Below are 20,670 nucleotides of genomic sequence, written 5' to 3'. Positions count from 1 at the left end.
TTTATAATTTAAAGGAATCTTTTATGAATCTTAATATTCAAGTACTGTCGATGAAAAAAATCACACTCAAGCAACAAGTCATCTTTATGAATACTTGATTGATTAGCTGCATTAAGCTCGCGGCATGCAGAAATAATAAATACATAACCAGCATACACATTATGGAGGAACTTATGATATGAAGCTAAACGCCATTCATTACTCTGCAGCATTCCCCAGCCAAAGTAAAACACATAATAGAAGGGGAGATATCAGAATAATAATCTACATAGCACAACAAAATATGGTTCTCTGCTGGCACAATTAGTTTCTAGAAGATCTTGTGTGATTGGGCAGTTGACGATTCATAATCCGGTTGTCAATAAAATGCTTTAACATGTGATGGAAATCAGCATACTGTGCGCCCGTAGCACAAACAGGCAAGGTAAAGGTTTTTTGACCATTTGTCCTGAACACAAGAACAAAAAATAAGAGAACCAATCTTCATAATTAACTATAGAAATTAACTAGTCATTCATCCTCCATTACCTTAACATGTTGGCTGGGAAATTGAGATGTTCGTAGAGTTTCCTGAGTTTCATCACTGAGCTTGCGCCTTGGAATACTTAATATTAGAGCAGATTGATCCGATGTAGCTGCAGTTGCTGTAATCCTAAAACCTTTATCCCAACGTTTATGGATGCCCTCACTTGGATAGAGAAAATCAAGTTCTACCACCTATAATTAGAAAGTTAATATGAGAACATGATGGAAGTCTAGTAACAGGCTTATATCCACCATTGCTAAACATACCGAAGAGGCAGGAAATTGCACTCAAAAGAATGCAGAGAAACTGTTTATGCCAATATGTCACATGAAGGAATACAATTTAACAGCAAACCTGTTTACTGAATCCAGCATTGCGAGACATAACAACACCCCAGCGACTTCCAGCAGTAGCCATTGAGGTGACATGAAAACCTTCTCTCCATTTTTTGTTTATCCATTTGAAGGGGAAAGATTCGCTTACTTTGTAGGATTGTTGAGTATACTGGGTACCTACAGAAATTAGATAATAAATCACAACAAAACCAGAGGTAACAGTTGCAGAACCATTATATGCAGCGGTCTTTTAAAAAGGTAAAATAACGGCAAGGGCACAATTGACACCAAACAAAACATGACTTATGATGCAAGTTAATTGGACCACGTTCAATTGCACTACTATCAACAAAGCATTTAGATATTTGTGGGAATTGTTTCAGGTACATAATGAGACTCTAGAAAATGCTGAATAACCTGATGTGTATAAAGGCTTAAATACAGCTGTGGAGAAAACATAACATATCAGAAATTATTTATAATGTGAAAGTAAAGGTACCAAAACTGCATCTAAGCCTGATATAAAAGCTCAAAAGTAAGGAGCCAAACCCATTTATACCCCAATAGTGAATATAATACTGTGGGACAAAGATTGCAACTCCTGAAAATCTTTCCAATGATATTGGTAACATGATTTATCAACCATGAAAAGTAATAAAAACAATTAACCATTTCATCACAAGCTGGCAAAAAGTGACTCGTTTAAAAATCAAACCTTTTGACATCACCACCAGAGAGCTGCCAGTATTGGACCCTGCAATAGAAGTAATGTAATAATTTTTATCCCACTGCTCCATGATCCATTCCTGCAAAGAAACAATCACATGGATAAGTTTAATCAGATAGAATTAGATTAAAGGAACCGCAAGACATGCAGCATACTTCACCTTGTGCAAGAAAAAAGGTGACAACTTGAAAACTTGAGCTGTAAAACCAGTTCCAGCATCCATAATAAGGGCCCAAAAATTGCCACAAGAAGACACACAACTAATAAGAAGGCCATCTGCAATCCCTCTCTCGACATGCTGTTCTAATCTTGAATCACACACATTGTAATGATACCTGGAAAGCAACCAATTTAAAAGTCACAAGCAACTCATGGGCATAACATACTCAAGTTCACCCTTGTATACTTTATTGCTGAATTGAAGGAAACCACTAAAAAGAGAAAACTGCTGTGTTTCTACCTTTGTTTCATTGGTAGTCTTGCATTGTATATTGAAATCCACTGTGTAGCAGGAACCCCTAGACGAACCTTCTTCTTTGGCTGTGAATCATCTTCCTCAATATTCAATCTACCCCGCTTTTGCCCAACCTGCCAAACTATGATTTTGAGTAGATGTACACTTCTGAAGTTATGATAAATACAAAGACCAACCAGAAAAGGAAAAATAAAAAATAAGCCACAAAAACAACTCCACAAAACCACATTTTAGCGATCACCTTTTGGGCACCATCAGTATTAATTGGCCGCAAAGCAGGATTGGGTCCAATCGTACCATCAAACAAAGATATTAGCTTGGAATAATTAGGTTCTTCATCAAATTTCATATTCACTACAATCTCAAGAAATTGCCTAAAAGGAGAAGGGCACAAGCAGCACAGCGTCTCAGGAGATGTTCCCATCTTCTTTTTGCAAACAAGGAAGGATTTGCTATCACCCTAAAACACAAGGTAATGTAAGATAGAAATAAAATATTTTAAGAATAAATTTGCACAGCAAAATACTTGGTATGCATGTAAAATAAATCCATGTACCTGATAACCTTGCCACGGTAATCGACCCTTATGAAGGAAGATGAGTGTGTATGCAAGAGATTCAAGATCATCCCTTCTACTAGCAGTTCTCCCCAAATGTGCATGAACACTAGCATAACGAACAGTCCCTCTACATAAAAAGACAAGGCTCATTAACATTGATAACCATATGCAAAAAAACCATTAAAAAAAGAGGACTGCAAGGGAAAAAAGAAAGGAAAAAGTGGGGAAATAGGGGAAAGAAAACCTAAACATATCAGGACGTTGATCATATTCAACATGCAGTCCACTGGAGGTGTCTCTCCATTTTGTTGCTGAGAAACATAGCATATTTTAAGAAGGGATTCATAAGAAACCTCAAATACACATTTAAACTTGAATTACATCAACAAACCCAATCCACTGTCAACAAATTTAGACTTTAAACTACATCAACTAACCTAATCCAAGATCAACAAGAAACAGTTTCTTCTCTTGCGCCGTAGCTGGTTGACCAAGTAAAAAGTTCTCTGGTTTTACATCACCGTGTACATAACTAAAATGAACAGCAGTAACAAAAAATAAGAAAGAGATCATGTTTATTGCCTAGAATTTAAAATAACTAAAACGGAATCAATTTGCGGACATTCTGAATGTCACTAAGTAGGAAGATGAAGAAATGTTTCAAACAAACATGTTTTGACTAACAACATACCCTTTTGAGTGCATCTTCTCGAGTATTGATAAGGACTCAACCGCTATACATGAGACCATTTCAGCAGACATCCTAGGCATTTATTAATAAAAAAAACAAAACTAACAGGTCAGGGTCAGAAAAAGGGAAAATCACTTATTCTAACATGATCTATTGCATATATTCAAACTAAGGGTGGACGAAAGATAAAGGAAAAACAATTCAATGAAGCAAAAAAGACCAAAAAGGTTAAGGTAACAGAGGTGGAAGTTGATGGCATAAATACTAGGTTGAAGCAAAAAAGAATACATCTTTAGACAAAATTCTTGCATACAGCAAATCAAACCATAAGAACTAAACCAAAAAAAATAGTACAACAGAACATATAGTCAAATACAACCATTTATGACTCACATTGTTTTGCGTTTCTTTATACAATATTCACTAAACTAAGTACTCAGAAGAGAATGAATTTGAATTCAGTCACCTTGTTTCAATGTGAACCTCACACAAGAAAGCCCCAAAACAAATAAAATCAGTATATTACAACCTTTGTTTTAATACACATGGCATAAACCCTATAAAAAAACATTAAGGCCAAGATAGATACAATCACACTTATACTCACGTCTGGCTTGAGGAATTCCAGAGATCCCACAAACTGGGACCAAGTATGTCCATAACCTGCACATAAAGGAAAATAGATGAATTGTTAAGTTGGCAATGATATAGTGCAATGGCTGCTGTGTAGAATAGATCATACCATCACATAATATTCTCCTTGTCTTCCTTTATAGTGTACTTTAGGTATTCCGTAACTACCCCCAAGAGTGCTTTTGACATAACATAAAAGTCAAACATTAACTATACATAGTTGTCACAAATCATGATAAATAAATTTGAATAAACAAGTAAAATAATATAAAAGTAAGAAAGTACCTACTTGTATACTTGCCACTCGTAAGGAGGGCCATAGGTACAGCCCTTACTGTTTCTATGTTCAAATTTCAGAGCCACCTGAGATATTATGTTAGATAGAAATCAACTTAAAGCCAAATTGTGGCAAAAGTATTAAACCATTCAACACATTAACACATAAAGCCCGGATGTAATAAGAGAAACTTGCCTCCATAGCTCCAGCACCTGTCACACGCTCCCTACGGCCAACAAAAACCTGACCAAATCCACCTTTACCCAGCTTCCTCTCTACCTTGTACATTGGTGATCCACCCACTTGAACCTTTGGCATTGAAAACAAATTCAAGTTCAGAATTTTATCAAAATAAATAATTCAATGAACAAGCAACAACAATACACCAAAAACTGCAAAAGACACCCATCTTGGTGACCACTAATATCGTATAAAAAAAATTACATAAAACAAAAAGGAGTAAACAAACAATTTCATCCTAAAAGACAAAAAAAAAAATGTGTTAATTTGTTTCGTGAAAATTTGTATGTGTACAATTTAGTCCCTATATTAATTAATCCCATGACAAAACGATTCATCTGCACCAACGTAGTCCTATGATATATTCCTCGAATATATGAACATTTGTAACAAATTTAGCCCCGAATTTGATCGAGCTGACAGAAGAAAGACCAAGTCGTTACGAGGTTGACAAATCGGAGACCAAACATTACATACATACGCAGACTTTTCACTTTTCAGGATCAAATCAGCTGCAACTTTCAGATACAAAAGTGCACTTACTAAACAAAACAAAAACACGGAATCACAATCACATACCCTATCTGGAAAAGGTGGAGCGTTGGCATCATCGTCACCCTTGTTAGCACTCACCCCACCACTTGCCATCACGCCCGCACCTCCTTTCTTATTCTCTTCCTTCACCGGCTCCGGTATCCGAATCGGTTTCAACGGCTCAGATATCGGGATCGGTATCAACGGCTCCACACGCTCCAATTCCTTCGCCGCCAATCTAGTCCTCGGTCTCCCCCTTGGAGCCGCAGCAGCACGAGCCTTCACGCTCTTCTTTGCCGGCTCCGATTCTTTCTGGCCACGGCCGCGGCCGCGTCGCACTCCGCTACGAAGCTCCGGCATTCTCTAAACCCATGCAATCGATTCGCAATTCCGATAACTTCCTTCGTCATATGCTCTACCGATTCATATCTGAAACCATTTTGCGATGGTGAATTTTGAAAATGAAAAAGAAGTTCGAAATAGATCACTGGTACAGTGGAACTCGATGTTTAAATTGAGGGGTGAGTATTAGGGTTAGGGTTTGATGTCTGAGCAAACTCGATAGAAGATTAACCGGGAAAGGGAAAGTGTCGCGGGAGGCAAGAAGAGCCTTACGCGGTCCAACGTGAAAACGAAAGTATATAAATTAATATATTTTAAATTTTATTTAATTTCATTTAGAAAAATTATAATTGTCATGTCAACCTTTTACCTATAATTTGACCCCATTGGTTGAACAAGTTCTGATAATATACACGTATTATTATTGATTTAACTTTATTAAAAATATTAAATTATGAATTAACTCGTTAAATAAATTTTATTGATGATTAAAAATTATTAGGATATTAAACAAGGGAGATGACTAACTAAATGAAAAATAAGACTTATAAAAAGAAATTAATTTGAGATAAATTTTAGTCAAAGTAAAAGTGAATTCAAAAGAGTGTGGAAATATATTTTTCTGACCTGTTGTTAAATGGCAGCATTTCAAGTTAGATTGTATATCAATTCACGCGGCATTATCTTAATCAAAGATAATATATAAAAAAAAATTAAATTATTTTTAAAACAACAATTATATTCTTATGTTTCATTTTATATCTTTTCACTAAATTATACTTAAAGATAAAATAGAAAAATATATAAAAGAATAACTACATCTTTAAAAATAATAATTATCTATTTTTAGAAAAAATACTAATTTATTTTATATTTTTTACAAAAGCACAGATGTCTTTTTTCTATTAGGCAGTAATAATAATAATAATAATATATCTATAATATTATATATAAAGAGATAACATTTTTTTTATTTTCACTTTTTTTAAGGCTCGTTTATCTTTAATTTATGTATATATGAACGTATCTTTCTTTAAAATATTTTTATTTTTATTTGTTATTCTAATCAAACAATTACCGTTCTTTCACTAAATAAAACTATCTTTGTTTTCTTTATAATAACTTCTATTGTTTTTTATTTTTTTAAAATAAATTAATCTTCTTACATATTGCCTAAACTATTTTACTGTATATAATAATAAATAAAAAAATATTTTTTTTAGGGTTTAACGCCCATAAAATAGAAAGATACACTTTAAAAAAAATAGACATATATTTGTTGATTAAAAAATCAACAATTTATGATCATAAAAGAATTCAAAAATATATAATAATAAAATAAAATAAATAACGATCCAAATTATAAAATTTGGATCGTTTCCGATCAGATTAAAAAAATTATAAATCTAATAAGTCTATATCGAATTTTAGATTTTGATATTGAAAAAATAATTCAACTAATTAATTATTATGTATTTTTAAGTTTTTTATAAATTTTATAATTTACCAATAAAAAAATGTTTTAGAATTTGAATAAAAAAGTGAGTCAAACTTTTTATTCATTTTTAAAATGGTTAAGTGTATTTTTGATTTTTAAAGAATTAATAAATTTTGATTTTGGTCTCGATAATTTATTTATTTGTTATAAAATTATAACTATTATTTATAGTCTTTAATTTTTATATAATTATTTTTAATTACTTCTTGTTTATTAATAGGTTAAAATGTTAAATGACCATCTAAATATTACTTATAATTGTTAGTAATATCATATTGTTTAACACCTCTAAAAAATTGTATGAATTTTTAAAATAATTATCATTTATCTATTTTAAAATAATTATTAAAAACCAAAAATAATAATTTTAAAATAATATATATATATATATACATATATATATATATTACATATATCAAAACCAAATATATTCATTCATTTTATAATGAGTATAAATATATTCAAACCTTTTTAATATTATAATACTTCAACCAATATTTTATAATGTACACACAGTTCTATAATTTTGTATACATTTTATCAAAATCAAAATATATTCATTCATTTTATAATGACTACAAATATATTCAAACCTTTTTAATATTATAATACTTTAATCAATATTTTATAATGTACACATAGTTCTATAATTTTATACATTTAACCGTCTCAATTTGTTAGGAATAGAGATTATGTGTATTTCACTTTGGATTTTAATTCTGTAACTTTAGATTTTTTTTTTTATCTTTAAATGATAAACTTGATTATTTAATCCAAATAAATCCAATTATAGTCGGTTTGATTTAGTTTGGTTCATAATTTTTTTTATAAAAAAAAATCAATTTAAATTGTTTCTATTATATTTAACTAAATTAGATATGAAAAAAAAATAGTGCAAATACAATCAAAACTTACACGTGACCACTCCTAATTAATATCTTAAATAATCTATATATATAATTTTTAACAATTTTAACTTTTTATAAAAACTGCATAATAAAAATTAATAAAGATTATAAAAAAGTCTTATGAAAGTTTTATACTTAAAATTATTATTGAAATACAATAACAACTCACAACCTCTTTAATTTAAAGGGAGATACTAAGAAATCGTGGAGTGTCTTCTTTTGTACTAAGTTAACATAATAAATATATTTTCAATCAAGATTGAATGGTTGATTTAAAAATATACAGTTTAATGCTAAAAAATCACAATTTTATGGATTAATGATTTAAAATCCTAAGAAAAACTTACTTTTAGATGATAATATTTTTTTATTATTATTTTTATTTGAAAATGTGAGGACAACTAACAACAATCAATAAAATATAATTTTATGAAATTAATATTATATTAAATAATTCTGAATAAAGATAAAATGTATCACGCTTTTAAATTCAAATATTCAAACAAAGTAAACTATTACAAAAATTGCATAAATAAGTTTGAATAAAATAAATTGAATTTTCTGGTGCATAAAACATAAAAGACATATTCTCAATAATCTCAATATCACATAAATTGCATAAATAAGTTTGAATAAAATAAATTGAATTTTCTGGTGCATAAAACATAAAAGACATATTCTCAATAATCTCAATATAACATGTATCAGAGCTTTCTCTTCCATCAACTAGACTCCTAAAAAAATGAAGTCTCCAATAAATACATATAAAACATCCACAAAAAGAAAATAAGGAGTGAGAACATATTTCATTCTCATTATCGATGTAGAATAAGGTTAAGTAGACACACACAAATAATGTATATATAAAACAATTAATCATATTTTCTCATCAATCCTTACATAGATAATAAGACAATAATTTAAACCACTCAACTCATTTTATACAGTGATTTAAAACTCGGATCGAACCGGCCAGTCGAACCGGTTGGACCGGGAACTAGTGGTCCAACTGATTTGAATCTTAAGTTTGATCGATTATGCAATTAACCCGTTTTAAACCGGATTGAACCGGTCAATTTTTCGGTTCAACCGGTGAACCGGTGGGTCAAACCAGTTCAACCACTTTTTTTCTTATTTTTTAAAAAAAAAAATTTAAGGAACCATGTAATGACCCGCCGTGGCCGTCACACTACGAAACAACACTACATACTACTCAAAAATATACTAAAATAGTATAATAAATATTTACAACACAAGTTGCTAATCAAGCAACAAACAACTAGTTATATACAAGAAAATCTGCTACTATAAGGTACCCTACAAAAAAAAAATATATCCATCTTCAGGCACCTCCTGTGGCCTCTAACAGCTACTTCTCAGCCTATCCCTGCCCTTCTCCCATATCACGTATGATCATCGCAGTCCAAACCACATGGAGACATGCAAGGGTAAGCTAGAAACAATAAACAACTCATGATAATTTAATATTCAACATAACAACTATATAATCATTTTCGCATTTGACACTTGAGACAAACAACATATATACATATTATACATATAAAAAATTCATTTCAACTTACAACATAACAATACTATCGTCATCCTCAACAAGGTCAACATACAACACAATCACAGCTTAACAACACAACAACTGTAATATCCCAAAATTTTATTCAAATGAAAAGAGTTATTTATTATGTGAATAAGTATTTTATTCCCGTATTTTACTATTCATGTATATGTATTTTACTATTTACATATACGTATTTTTACTATTTATGTATACGTATTTATGAATAGTATTTTACTATTCATATGAATAGTAATTTTAAAAAAAAACGTAAGCACTTACGTCAAAACTCAAATTATTTGGATGAATAGTATTTTACTATTCATGAATAGTAATTATATTATTATTTTAATGAATAGTGCATAGTGCATAGTAACTTCAAAATTTCTATAAATAGGGGCCTAAGGTTTTGGAAAATTTAGAATTCTAGAGAGAAGGAAATTCTAGAGAAATAGAGAGAGAAAGTAAGAGAGAGAAGGAGAAAGAAAAGGAGGTTCTGCTCCAGTGCCTTGTTTAAGGAGAAAGAGGAAGAGATTCTGCCCTAATTCCGATTCCTTTTTAAGGAAAGAGAAGAGGAGATTCTGCCCAAGTTTTAGAGAGATATTGCGCTAGTTCCAACTCCTACTTATCCAGGTAAGGGGGGAGTGGGAAACCTTGCTTGGGGGTGTAGAAATAATTGTTAAATAGTCTGTTTGTTGGATTGGCTCCCGATCCCTTGTCTGTTGTTTGATTATTTGAATATATATTATTACTGTGTTTTGTTTGTACTACTTGATTTTCTTGTTGCGGTAATTAATAATTATAATTAATGGATAACTTCACTTTTACTATTCTAAAATATTCATTGAATGGAAGACTAAGTCTCCTATTAACTTATAAATTTAGACTTTATTATCTAAATGGAAGGCCGAGCCTCCTTATTTTCATTAAGCTTCCTATTTTACTTAAGGATATAATTATACCAGGAAATATAAATTATATGATCCCTAAAGATCTTTGAACTATTGGACCCTTGACTTAATGACCTTTGGACTGTTGAACTGTTGGACTGTTGGACAATGGACTATTGGACTATTGAACCTTTGGACTATGGGGCTATTGAATTATTGGACCTTTGGACTATTGGATTAATAAAATATAATATAAGTATGAATTATGCTTATGATATGGTATATTATAGGAAATTCTGTAACATGTTAAATGTTAAGTTTATGATTGTATGACATGCATCATATGCATATATACTCCAGGTGTGCCGCTGAGGCCGCATACCCACGACTAACAAGGTGTACCTTTGAGTCACCCACGATATGCTAACTAGGTGTGCCTTAGGGTCACCAATGATGATATGTGAACTTCCGTATGGCGCCACATGCATATATTTATGAGTTGAGTCTATGACATCATTGCATGATAAATAATTATATATGATAATGATTATATGTGTGTGTGCTATTTAACTTTTATTTCTTCATCTACAACTGAGTGAGATGTTTCTCACTCCCTTGTTATTTTTTTTGTATATGTTTAAATTTATGTTGCAGGTAATCATCATCATGAGGATGTTGGTGATGAGGCCTAAAGGCTTATTGGGGCATGCTCTGATAGGATGTGACATCGGGTTTAGCTAGGATTTCTCTTATGTCTTTCTTGTTCTAAAAATATTTTCTTTTCTTGTGTAATTTAATAAATTATAAATTGATTCCTAACTAGGAGGCACTGCCACCTTTACTGGGATTAATTTATAATCTTTGTTTTATAATAACTTCTTGAGTTTAATATTTATGTGTATGAATTATGAATGTGCATCTTCTACCTTATGATACTTATTGTTTTATATCATTCTATGAAAATCTTTTATAAATATAGTTTAGGTTTATTAATAATGTTGGGGTAGAGGGTGTCACATTTAGTGGTATCAGAGCAGGTCGATTTTATCGGCCGTGAGTTATGTGTCTACTATATTTATTGATAAATGAATTGATTGTGAGATCTATTATGTTGATATGATGCTTGCCTATGTCTATTAATTGTATTATTTCTTTAGAATATGGCTGGTAGAAATGATCGTGCGATTGCTGATGCTCTCCAAGCATTAGCCCAAGCTATGAACAACAATAATATGAATGGAGTTGCTCCTAACTGGTTGGAGCAATTTCAGAGGAATAATCCACCCACTTTCAAAGGAGGTTATGACCCAGATGCTGCCATGAATTGGTTATCAGAGATCGAGAAAATCTTTAATGTTATGGATTGTCCCCTTACAGAGAGAGTGAAGCTAGCCACCTTCATGCTGACAGCTGATGCTTACTTTTGGTGGGAAGGAGCACTTCGGAGGATAATTGATGGAGGCGTACATTTGAATTGGGAGAACTTCAAGAGGGTCTTTCTTGAAAAATATTTTTCAGATGATGTAAGGAGTAGGAAGGAAATGGAATTTCTTGAACTAAAACAAGGAAACGATACAGTAGAGGTATATGCTGCAAAGTTTGATGCTTTGGTCCGCTACTGTACACACTATCATGGTGAAGGTGGGGAAAGGGCCAAATGCATAAAGTTTGTAAATGGTCTGCGTCCTGAAGTGAAAACAGCAATCAATTATCAGGAGATATATCATTTTCCCACTCTGGTCAATAAGTGCAGTATTTATGATCGTGACAACCGTGCTCGTGCTGCTTTCTATAAAGGAGCTGGAGGCCCTGCTCGTACAGTGAATTCTAATACTTCTAGTAGAAGTAAGCCTTATTCCAACCCTACAAGATTTCAAGGGAATATGACTATTAATAATAGAAGTAATTCCTTTACTAGAGGAACCACTGTAAATACTACTGGAAGTGTTGGAGGATCTACTTTTTCAGGGAGATGTGGGAAGTGTGGACGTGTTGGTCATAACAAGTCAGAATGTCGTGACAACGAGATTACCTGTTTCAACTGTAGTGGTAAAGGACATATTAGCACTCAATGTTCTGAACCACCAAGAACACGTGTCGTTGGATCAGGATCGCAAACCGAACGACCAAAGACTGTAGGAAGAGTATTTGCTCTTAGTGGTGTTGAAGCTGCTCAGTCAGAAAATTTGATACAAGGTACTTGTTTCATAGCTGAGACTCCTTTTGTTGTACTATTTGATTCTGGTGCAACTCATTCCTTTATTTCCATCTCTTGTGTCCAAAAACTGAAATTGCCTGTGTCTTTGTTAAATTTTGATTTAGTTGTTGAAACCCCTACTAATGGTTCTGTAACTACATCCCTAGTGTGTTTAAAATGCCCTTTGACAATTTCTGATAAACAGTTTCTAGTTGACTTAATCTGTCTGCCTCTTAGTCAATTAGATGTAATCCTTGGTATGGATTGGCTATCTTCTCACCATGTTCTTTTAAATTGCTTTGATAAATCCATTTCATTTTGTGAATGTAAGAGTACGGAATTTCTTAGTGCTTCTAACATTAAAACTTGTTTAAAGGAAAATGAAAGGGTATACATGATCTTATCTTCATTAACAGTTGAGACTGAGAATAAGCTAGATGAGATTCCCTTAGTGAGAGAATTTCCAGAAGTATTTCCTAAGGATGTGTCTAGTTTACCACCTGAGAGAGAGATTGAGTTCAGTATAGACTTAGTGCCAGGTACCGCACCCATATCTATAGTACCCTATAGGATGTCTCCTAAAGAGTTAGTTGAGCTTAAGAAACAGATAGAGGAACTACAAGAGAAACAATTCATTAGGCCTAATGTTTCACCTTGGGGAGCGCCTGTTCTATTGGTCAAGAAGAAAGATGGGAGCATGAGATTGTGCATAGATTATAGACAATTGAATAAGGTAACCATTAAGAATAAGTATCCATTGCCTAGAATAGATGACCTTATGGACCAGCTAGTTGGGGCTTGTGTGTTTAGTAAGATAGATTTGAGATCAGGTTATCACCAAATCCGAGTGAAATCCGAGGATATCCCAAAGACTGCTTTTAGGACCCGCTATGGGCACTATGAGTATTTAGTGATGCCTTTTGGTGTGACTAATGCACCTAGTGTTTTCATGGACTACATGAATAGGATCTTTCACCCTTACTTGGATAGATTTGTAGTGGTCTTCATAGATGATATTCTAGTGTATTCTAAGAATAGGGAGGAGCATGCTGAGCACCTTAGGATCGTTCTTCAAACCCTTAAGGAGAAACAGTTGTATGCTAAATTGGCAAAATGTGAATTTTGGTTGGAGAGTGTAAATTTTCTAGGGCATGTGATATCCAAGGATGGAATAGCTGTAGATCCTTCTAAGGTAGAGGCGGTTCTTGAATGGAAAACACCTAAGTCAGTTTTTGAGATTAGGAGTTTTCTAGGACTAGCTGGGTATTATAGGAGATTTATAGAGGGTTTTCTAAATTAGCTTTACCTTTGACCAAATTGACTAGGAAAAACCAACCTTTTGTGTGGGACTCTAAGTGTGAAGAGAGTTTTCAAGAACTTAAGAGAAGACTAACTAGTGCCCCTGTGTTAGTATTACCTGACCCTAGCAAGACTTTTGAGGTATTTTGTGATGCTTCCAAATCAGGTTTAGGTGGAGTACTTATGCAGGAGAGAAGGGTAGTAGCCTATGCGTCTAGACAACTTAAAACCCATGAGCAAAACTATCCTACCCATGATCTTGAGTTAGCTGCAATAGTATTTGTGCTTAAGTTGTGGAGACACTACTTGTTTGGATCTAGATTTGAGGTGTTTAGTGATCATAAAAGCCTTAAGTACTTGTTTGACCAAAAGGAATTAAATATGAGACAGAGAAGATGGTTAGAGTTTCTTAAGGATTATGACTTTCAGTTGAACTATCACCCAGGCAAAGCTAATGTGGTAGCTGACGCTTTGAGTAGGAAATCCTTGAGAATTTATTCTTTAATGATGAGGGAATTGCACATGATTGAGGAATTTAGGGATATGAGTTTAGGGTGTGAACTAACCTCTAAGAGTATTAGGTTGGGAACCTTGAAGGTGACTAATAACTTGATAGATGAAATTAGAAAAGGTCAGAAGGTAGATCCTTTCTTATTGAGTCAAGCTGAGAAGTTGAATCAAGGTGTGGAAAGTGAATTTAGAATTGGAATAGATGGAGTATTGAGATTTAGGGATAGGTTGTGTATTCCTGGTGTGCCTGAACTTAAGAGAACAATTCTTGAAGAAGGACATAGGAGTAGCCTTAGTATTCATCCTGGAGCCACTAAGATGTACCAAGACCTTAAGAAGATGTTTTGGTGGCCTAAGATGAAGAAGGAAGTGGAGGAATTTGTGTATGCCTGCCTAGTATGTCAAAAAGCTAAGGTAGAACACCAAAAACCTTCAGGTTTGATGCAACCTTTGGATGTGCCTGTATGGAAATGGGATAGCATCTCTATGGATTTCATAGTTGGATTACCTAAAACTACGAAAAACTTAGATGTTATATGGGTTATTGTAGATAGATTGACTAAGTCTGCCCATTTTATTCCCATTAACATTAGATACTCTTTGGAGAGACTAACCAAGTTGTACATAAGTGAGATTGTGAGATTACATGGGGTTCCTACTAGTATAGTTTCTGACAGAGATCCTAGGTTTACTTCTAGATTTTGGGACAGTTTACATGAGGCTTTAGGCACTAAGCTTAGATTGAGTTCAGCCTACCATCCCCAAACAGATGGCCAAACCGAAAGAACTATTCAATCTTTGGAAGACTTGTTGAGAGCTTGCATCTTAGAACATGGGGGTAGTTGGGATAGTTTCCTACCTTTGATAGAATTTACCTACAACAATAGCTACCATTCCAGTATTGGGATGGCACCCTATGAAGCTCTATATGGTAGGAGATGTAGAACACCTTTGTGTTGGGTAGAACCTGGAGAGAATGCTATCTTAGGACCTGAGATAGTTCAACAAACTACTGAACAAGTTAAGATGATCCAGGAGAGAATGAGAGCAGCTCAGAGTAGGCAAAAGAGTTACAGTGATAAGAGGAGAAAGGACCTTGAGTTTAATGAAGGTGATCATGTATTCCTTAAAGTTACTCCTTGGACAGGAGTAGGCAGAGCACTAAAATCGCGTAAGCTTACTCCACGTTTCATTGGTCCTTATCAAATCCTTAAAAGAATTGGTGAAGTAGCCTATCAAATTGCCTTACCCCCACCTCTTTCAAATCTTCATAATGTCTTTCATGTTTCCCAACTCAGAAAATATGTCCATGATCCTTCCCATATCATCGAGTCTGACAATGTTCAATTGAAAGATAATCTCACCTATGAAACAGTTCCTTTAAGAATTGATGATACGAGGGTGAAACAACTAAGAGGAAAGGAAATTCCTTTGGTTAAGGTCGTTTGGGGAGGACATTTTGAAGAAAGTGCTACTTGGGAGTTAGAAAGCAAGATGCGTGAAGATTATCCTTTTCTATTTCAGGAAAATTTCGGGGACGAAATTTCTTAAAGGAGGGGAAAAATGTAATATCCCAAAATTTTATTCAAATGAAAAGAGTTATTTATTATGTGAATAAGTATTTTATTCCCGTATTTTACTATTCATGTATATGTATTTTACTATTTACATATACGTATTTTTACTATTTATGTATACGTATTTATGAATAGTATTTTACTATTAATATGAATAGTAATTTTAAAAAAAAACGTAAGCACTTACGTCAAAACTCAAATTATTTGGATGAATAGTATTTTACTATTCATGAATAGTAATTATATTATTATTTTAATGAATAGTGCATAGTGCATAGTAACTTCAAAATTTCTATAAATAGGGGCCTAAGGTTTTGGAAAATTTAGAATTCTAGAGAGAAGGAAATTCTAGAGAAATAGAGAGAGAAAGTAAGAGAGAGAAGGAGAAAGAAAAGGAGGTTCTGCTCCAGTGCCTTGTTTAAGGAGAAAGAGGAAGAGATTCTGCCCTAATTCCGATTCCTTTTTAAGGAAAGAGAAGAGGAGATTCTGCCCAAGTTTTAGAGAGATATTGCGCTAGTTCCAACTCCTACTTATCCAGGTAAGGGGGGAGTGGGAAACCTTGCTTGGGGGTGTAGAAATAATTGTTAAATAGTCTGTTTGTTGGATTGGCTCCCGATCCCTTGTCTGTTGTTTGATTATTTGAATATATATTATTACTGTGTTTTGTTTGTACTACTTGATTTTCTTGTTGCGGTAATTAATAATTATAATTAATGGATAACTTCACTTTTACTATTCTAAAATATTCATTGAATGGAAGACTAAGTCTCCTATTAACTTATAAATTTAGACTTTATTATCTAAATGGAAGACCGAGCCTCCTTATTTTCATTAAGCTTCCTATTTTACTTAAGGATATAATTATACCAGGAAATATAAATTATATGATCCCTAAAGACCTTTGAACTATTGGACCCTTGACTTAATGACCTTTGGACTGTTGAACTGTTGGACTGTTGGACAATGGACTATTGGACTATTGAACCTTTGGACTATGGGGCTATTGAATTATTGGACCTTTGGACTATTGGATTAATAAAATATAATATAAGTATGAATTATGCTTATGATATGGTATATTATAGGAAATTCTGTAACATGTTAAATGTTAAGTTTATGATTGTATGACATGCATCATATGCATATATACTCCAGGTGTGCCGCTGAGGCCGCATACCCACGACTAACAAGGTGTACCTTTGAGTCACCCACGATATGCTAACTAGGTGTGCCTTAGGGTCACCAATGATGATATGTGAACTTCCGTATGGCGCCACATGCATATATTTATGAGTTGAGTCTATGACATCATTGCATGATAAATAATTATATATGATAATGATTATATGTGTGTGTGCTATTTAACTTTTATTTCTTCATCTACAACTGAGTGAGATGTTTCTCACTCCCTTGTTATTTTTTTTGTATATGTTTAAATTTATGTTGCAGGTAATCATCATCATGAGGATGTTGGTGATGAGGCCTAAAGGCTTATTGGGGCATGCTCTGATAGGATGTGACATCGGGTTTAGCTAGGATTTCTCTTATGTCTTTCTTGTTCTAAAAATATTTTCTTTTCTTGTGTAATTTAATAAATTATAAATTGATTCCTAACTAGGAGGCACTGCCACCTTTACTGGGATTAATTTATAATCTTTGTTTTATAATAACTTCTTGAGTTTAATATTTATGTGTATGAATTATGAATGTGCATCTTCTACCTTATGATACTTATTGTTTTATATCATTCTATGAAAATCTTTTATAAATATAGTTTAGGTTTATTAATAATGTTGGGGTAGAGGGTGTCACAACAACAAATATACAACTCATATTAACACCAAATCAACTCATCAACAACTTATGGGTCGTCACGCATTTCGACTCGGATATCTCCTACAACATGGTAAGTAGTCTAAGTGGCTAGGTCTTACCGAATCGACAACACAACAAATTTGGATATCAATCCACAACACGATAATGGTTTCTCAAACTTTGTCACTTAAACAAGGAAGTATAGTACTCGGTTAGGAACTAAGTTCCCGACTTCGTACTTACTCAAATTGGCCACTTGTAATCGATATAGGTCGACCTGACCCCTATACCGTGGTCGCTTTGTAATCGGTATAGCTCGACCTTGCCCCTATACCGTGGTCGCTTTATAATCGGTATAGCTCGACCTTGCCCCTATACCGTGGTCGCTTTATAATCGGTATAGCTCGACCTTGCCCCTATACCGTAGTCGCTTTATACACGTGTGCCTCGACCTTGCCCACACACGGGATCAACTAAGTCCTAGAGGAGAACAACACAACGACCACTCCAAATGACAACTTCCCAATGAGGGTTTTTCAACAAATTGGACTCTCAGAGCACCACAACTATCTCAATCCACACAATGGGATGAGCAACTTCGAAAAACATTTCCCCTAGTCCTAGTGATCAACAACTTATCATCACAGCTTAATCAGCTTACAAATCAACAACACAGATCAGCTCAACAACTTACGCAACACACAACTTTTCAACTCATCATCTCAATCAACTTTCAACTTGAACAACACAATCAACTCACAACTTTAACAACACAGTTTACCAGCACAACAACTCATCAACGCTGTTCAACAACACATTTTAACCACACAACATTTCATTTCAACTTTAAACAACACAATAAACTCAACAGCTTATTAGCTCAACTCATAATTTACAACTCAATTATCTTAAGATAATATATTTTCAACACATGGCACAACATACAACTCTCCTCTAACAACTTGACAACACAGTCTATTAATAACATCTCATCATATTTCACAACATAAACATGTCCACACATATAGCAACCTTATCAACTTAATTCCAACTAGCTTCAACAATATCCTAGATCAACACATAACTTGTAAACAACTTCACAACTTAACTACAACATGCATCTCATTTACATCTCATTTTCATCATGAAAGCATCACCAACAACATCATTAATAAATATTTAATCATATACTAGCAACACACAAAATTTTCATCACATAACACAACTCATACTACATATTTACAACCCATATATCATGCCAACTTAAATACCCAAACGATACTAATCAACCTAAGCATCCAAATGAGTTCTCAACTCACATACAACTAACAACTTTACAATCTAACTTCCCTTACCTGAAGATTGGCTCAGAATAGCCAAGAAGCGAAATTCCCTTTCCGAAGCTCAACCCGGAACTTCAATCCACCCAAAGCAAGCTTCCTAGTCCATAGTCTTTCTCTCTAAAGACCTCATATTCTCCTCAACCACCAACCCCTATTTATAGAGGTTCCGGAGTGGCCAGAACGGCCTGTTTCGAATGCGAAACGGCCCGTTATGTACTCTTTCACCAAGTACTAAATTTCCATGCAAAACGACCCGTTCTGAAATCAAAACGGCTCGTTCTGGGACTCATCTATAACGGTCCGTTCTCCATCCAGAACGGCCCGTACTCCTTCTAGAATGGCCCGTTTTGGGGTTTGGAACGACCCGTTCTTCCTCCATAAAGGCCTGTTCTCAACTACGTTTACAAGTCAATTTAGTAGTTTGGAACGGCCCGTTCCAGTTCGGGAACGACCCGTTCTGGGCTACTAAATCACCCATATTGAGCTTTTGGGCCCTCTAAAACAACTTGCTACGTTACAAACCATAAACCACAAAAATAATAAGGAAAATTGAACCATAAACCGGTTCAATTGCTAGCATATTATATTTGTACATATTATTTATATTTTTAATTTGTATTAATATACAGTTTAACATGTAATTTTTTATGTATTTTTTTACAAAATAAAAAATAATAATTTTAAATAAGATAGAAAAATTGAAATTTAAAATAAGATATGAATTTATTAAAATTTATAAGTATAAAATATATTTAATATGAATATGTTTTTAACAAATAAAAAAAATTCGAGTCATGCGGTTTAACTAGTGACCCACCGGTTCAACCTTTGACCCACTGACCCAATACTTTAACTGGTTTGATGATCGGTCCGGTTTTTAAAACTATGATTTTATATATCATATCATTGTAATATAAGTAAAATATAGTTTAAACATAGGCAATATGTTATTATCATGCATTGACTAAACTCTCTTAAACTATATGCATGTGACGCTATTAAAAACAATTTTCTCCATCTTTTAGTTTAGTAGTCCAGAAGTACATGTCGCGTTAAATCATTTCAACACTCTCACTAGAAGAATATATTATTAAGATCTTGTTGAGATAATTGAGCCGCGCGCAAAAGATATATCCTATGTACACAATGAGTGAGACCGAGGCTTCCCAAACCTAACTATCCTCAATGATTAATCCCCAAGCTTTTACACAAATAAATTTTCCTTAGTAGTGGATTCCCCATCATGCCCATCACACAACACTTATGACATGATGCATGACAGTCAAGATTCAATGCATTTACTACACAAATTCACTTGTCACTTATAATTCATAACACACAATGTTTTATCACTTCACAACTCATAAAATATCACAATCACTTATGTACACAAATCATTCTCACACACACATAATGATTAAGTCCAAACATAGGGTCATGCTTAACGAGGCCAACATTTGCGAGTAAGTGAGTCTCTCCTTCTCATGCTTAGCGACATACATTTAAAGGATTTCTAAAGTTCTTATATCTGGTGTGACAATGCTCATGCCTAGTGTCAATTAAAGTCGCAAGTATTTCAAGCTTTTACACCCGACAAGACTAAGCCCACACCTGACGTAGTCGAGGCCACAAGTATTTTGTGTTTCCCACGCTCAGCGAGTCCAAACTATAGTTTGATGTGAGAGTTCTCTCATATAACATCTTATAAATTAATTATATAT

At 33.5% G+C, this 20,670-nt stretch overlaps 1 protein-coding gene across 1 annotated transcript; it reads right to left on the bottom strand.

Annotated features, from left to right (window-relative positions):
* On the bottom strand, positions 1-5,619 carry LOC109815124 (casein kinase 1-like protein HD16). Its single transcript, XM_020379735.3, has 16 exons — positions 5,043-5,619; positions 4,419-4,532; positions 4,236-4,309; positions 4,056-4,125; positions 3,921-3,976; positions 3,314-3,385; positions 3,060-3,154; positions 2,867-2,933; positions 2,620-2,749; positions 2,305-2,523; positions 2,049-2,176; positions 1,749-1,923; positions 1,577-1,667; positions 881-1,038; positions 529-717; positions 1-448 (listed from the first exon to the last, which is right to left on the bottom strand). The coding sequence occupies exons 1-16, from the start codon at positions 5,355-5,357 to the stop codon at positions 389-391; spliced, it is 2,013 nt and encodes a 670-aa protein (XP_020235324.1). The 5' UTR covers positions 5,358-5,619; the 3' UTR covers positions 1-388.
* Positions 5,620-20,670: the final 15,051 nt, after the last annotated feature.

This window comes from Cajanus cajan, chromosome 7 (assembly GCF_000230855.2).
Source record: "Cajanus cajan strain Asha chromosome 7, NIPB_CcT2T_4, whole genome shotgun sequence".
Lineage (NCBI taxonomy): Eukaryota > Viridiplantae > Streptophyta > Magnoliopsida > Fabales > Fabaceae > Cajanus > Cajanus cajan.
Note: the sequence above shows the minus strand (reverse complement) of the source record. Positions and strands in the feature narration are given on the sequence as shown.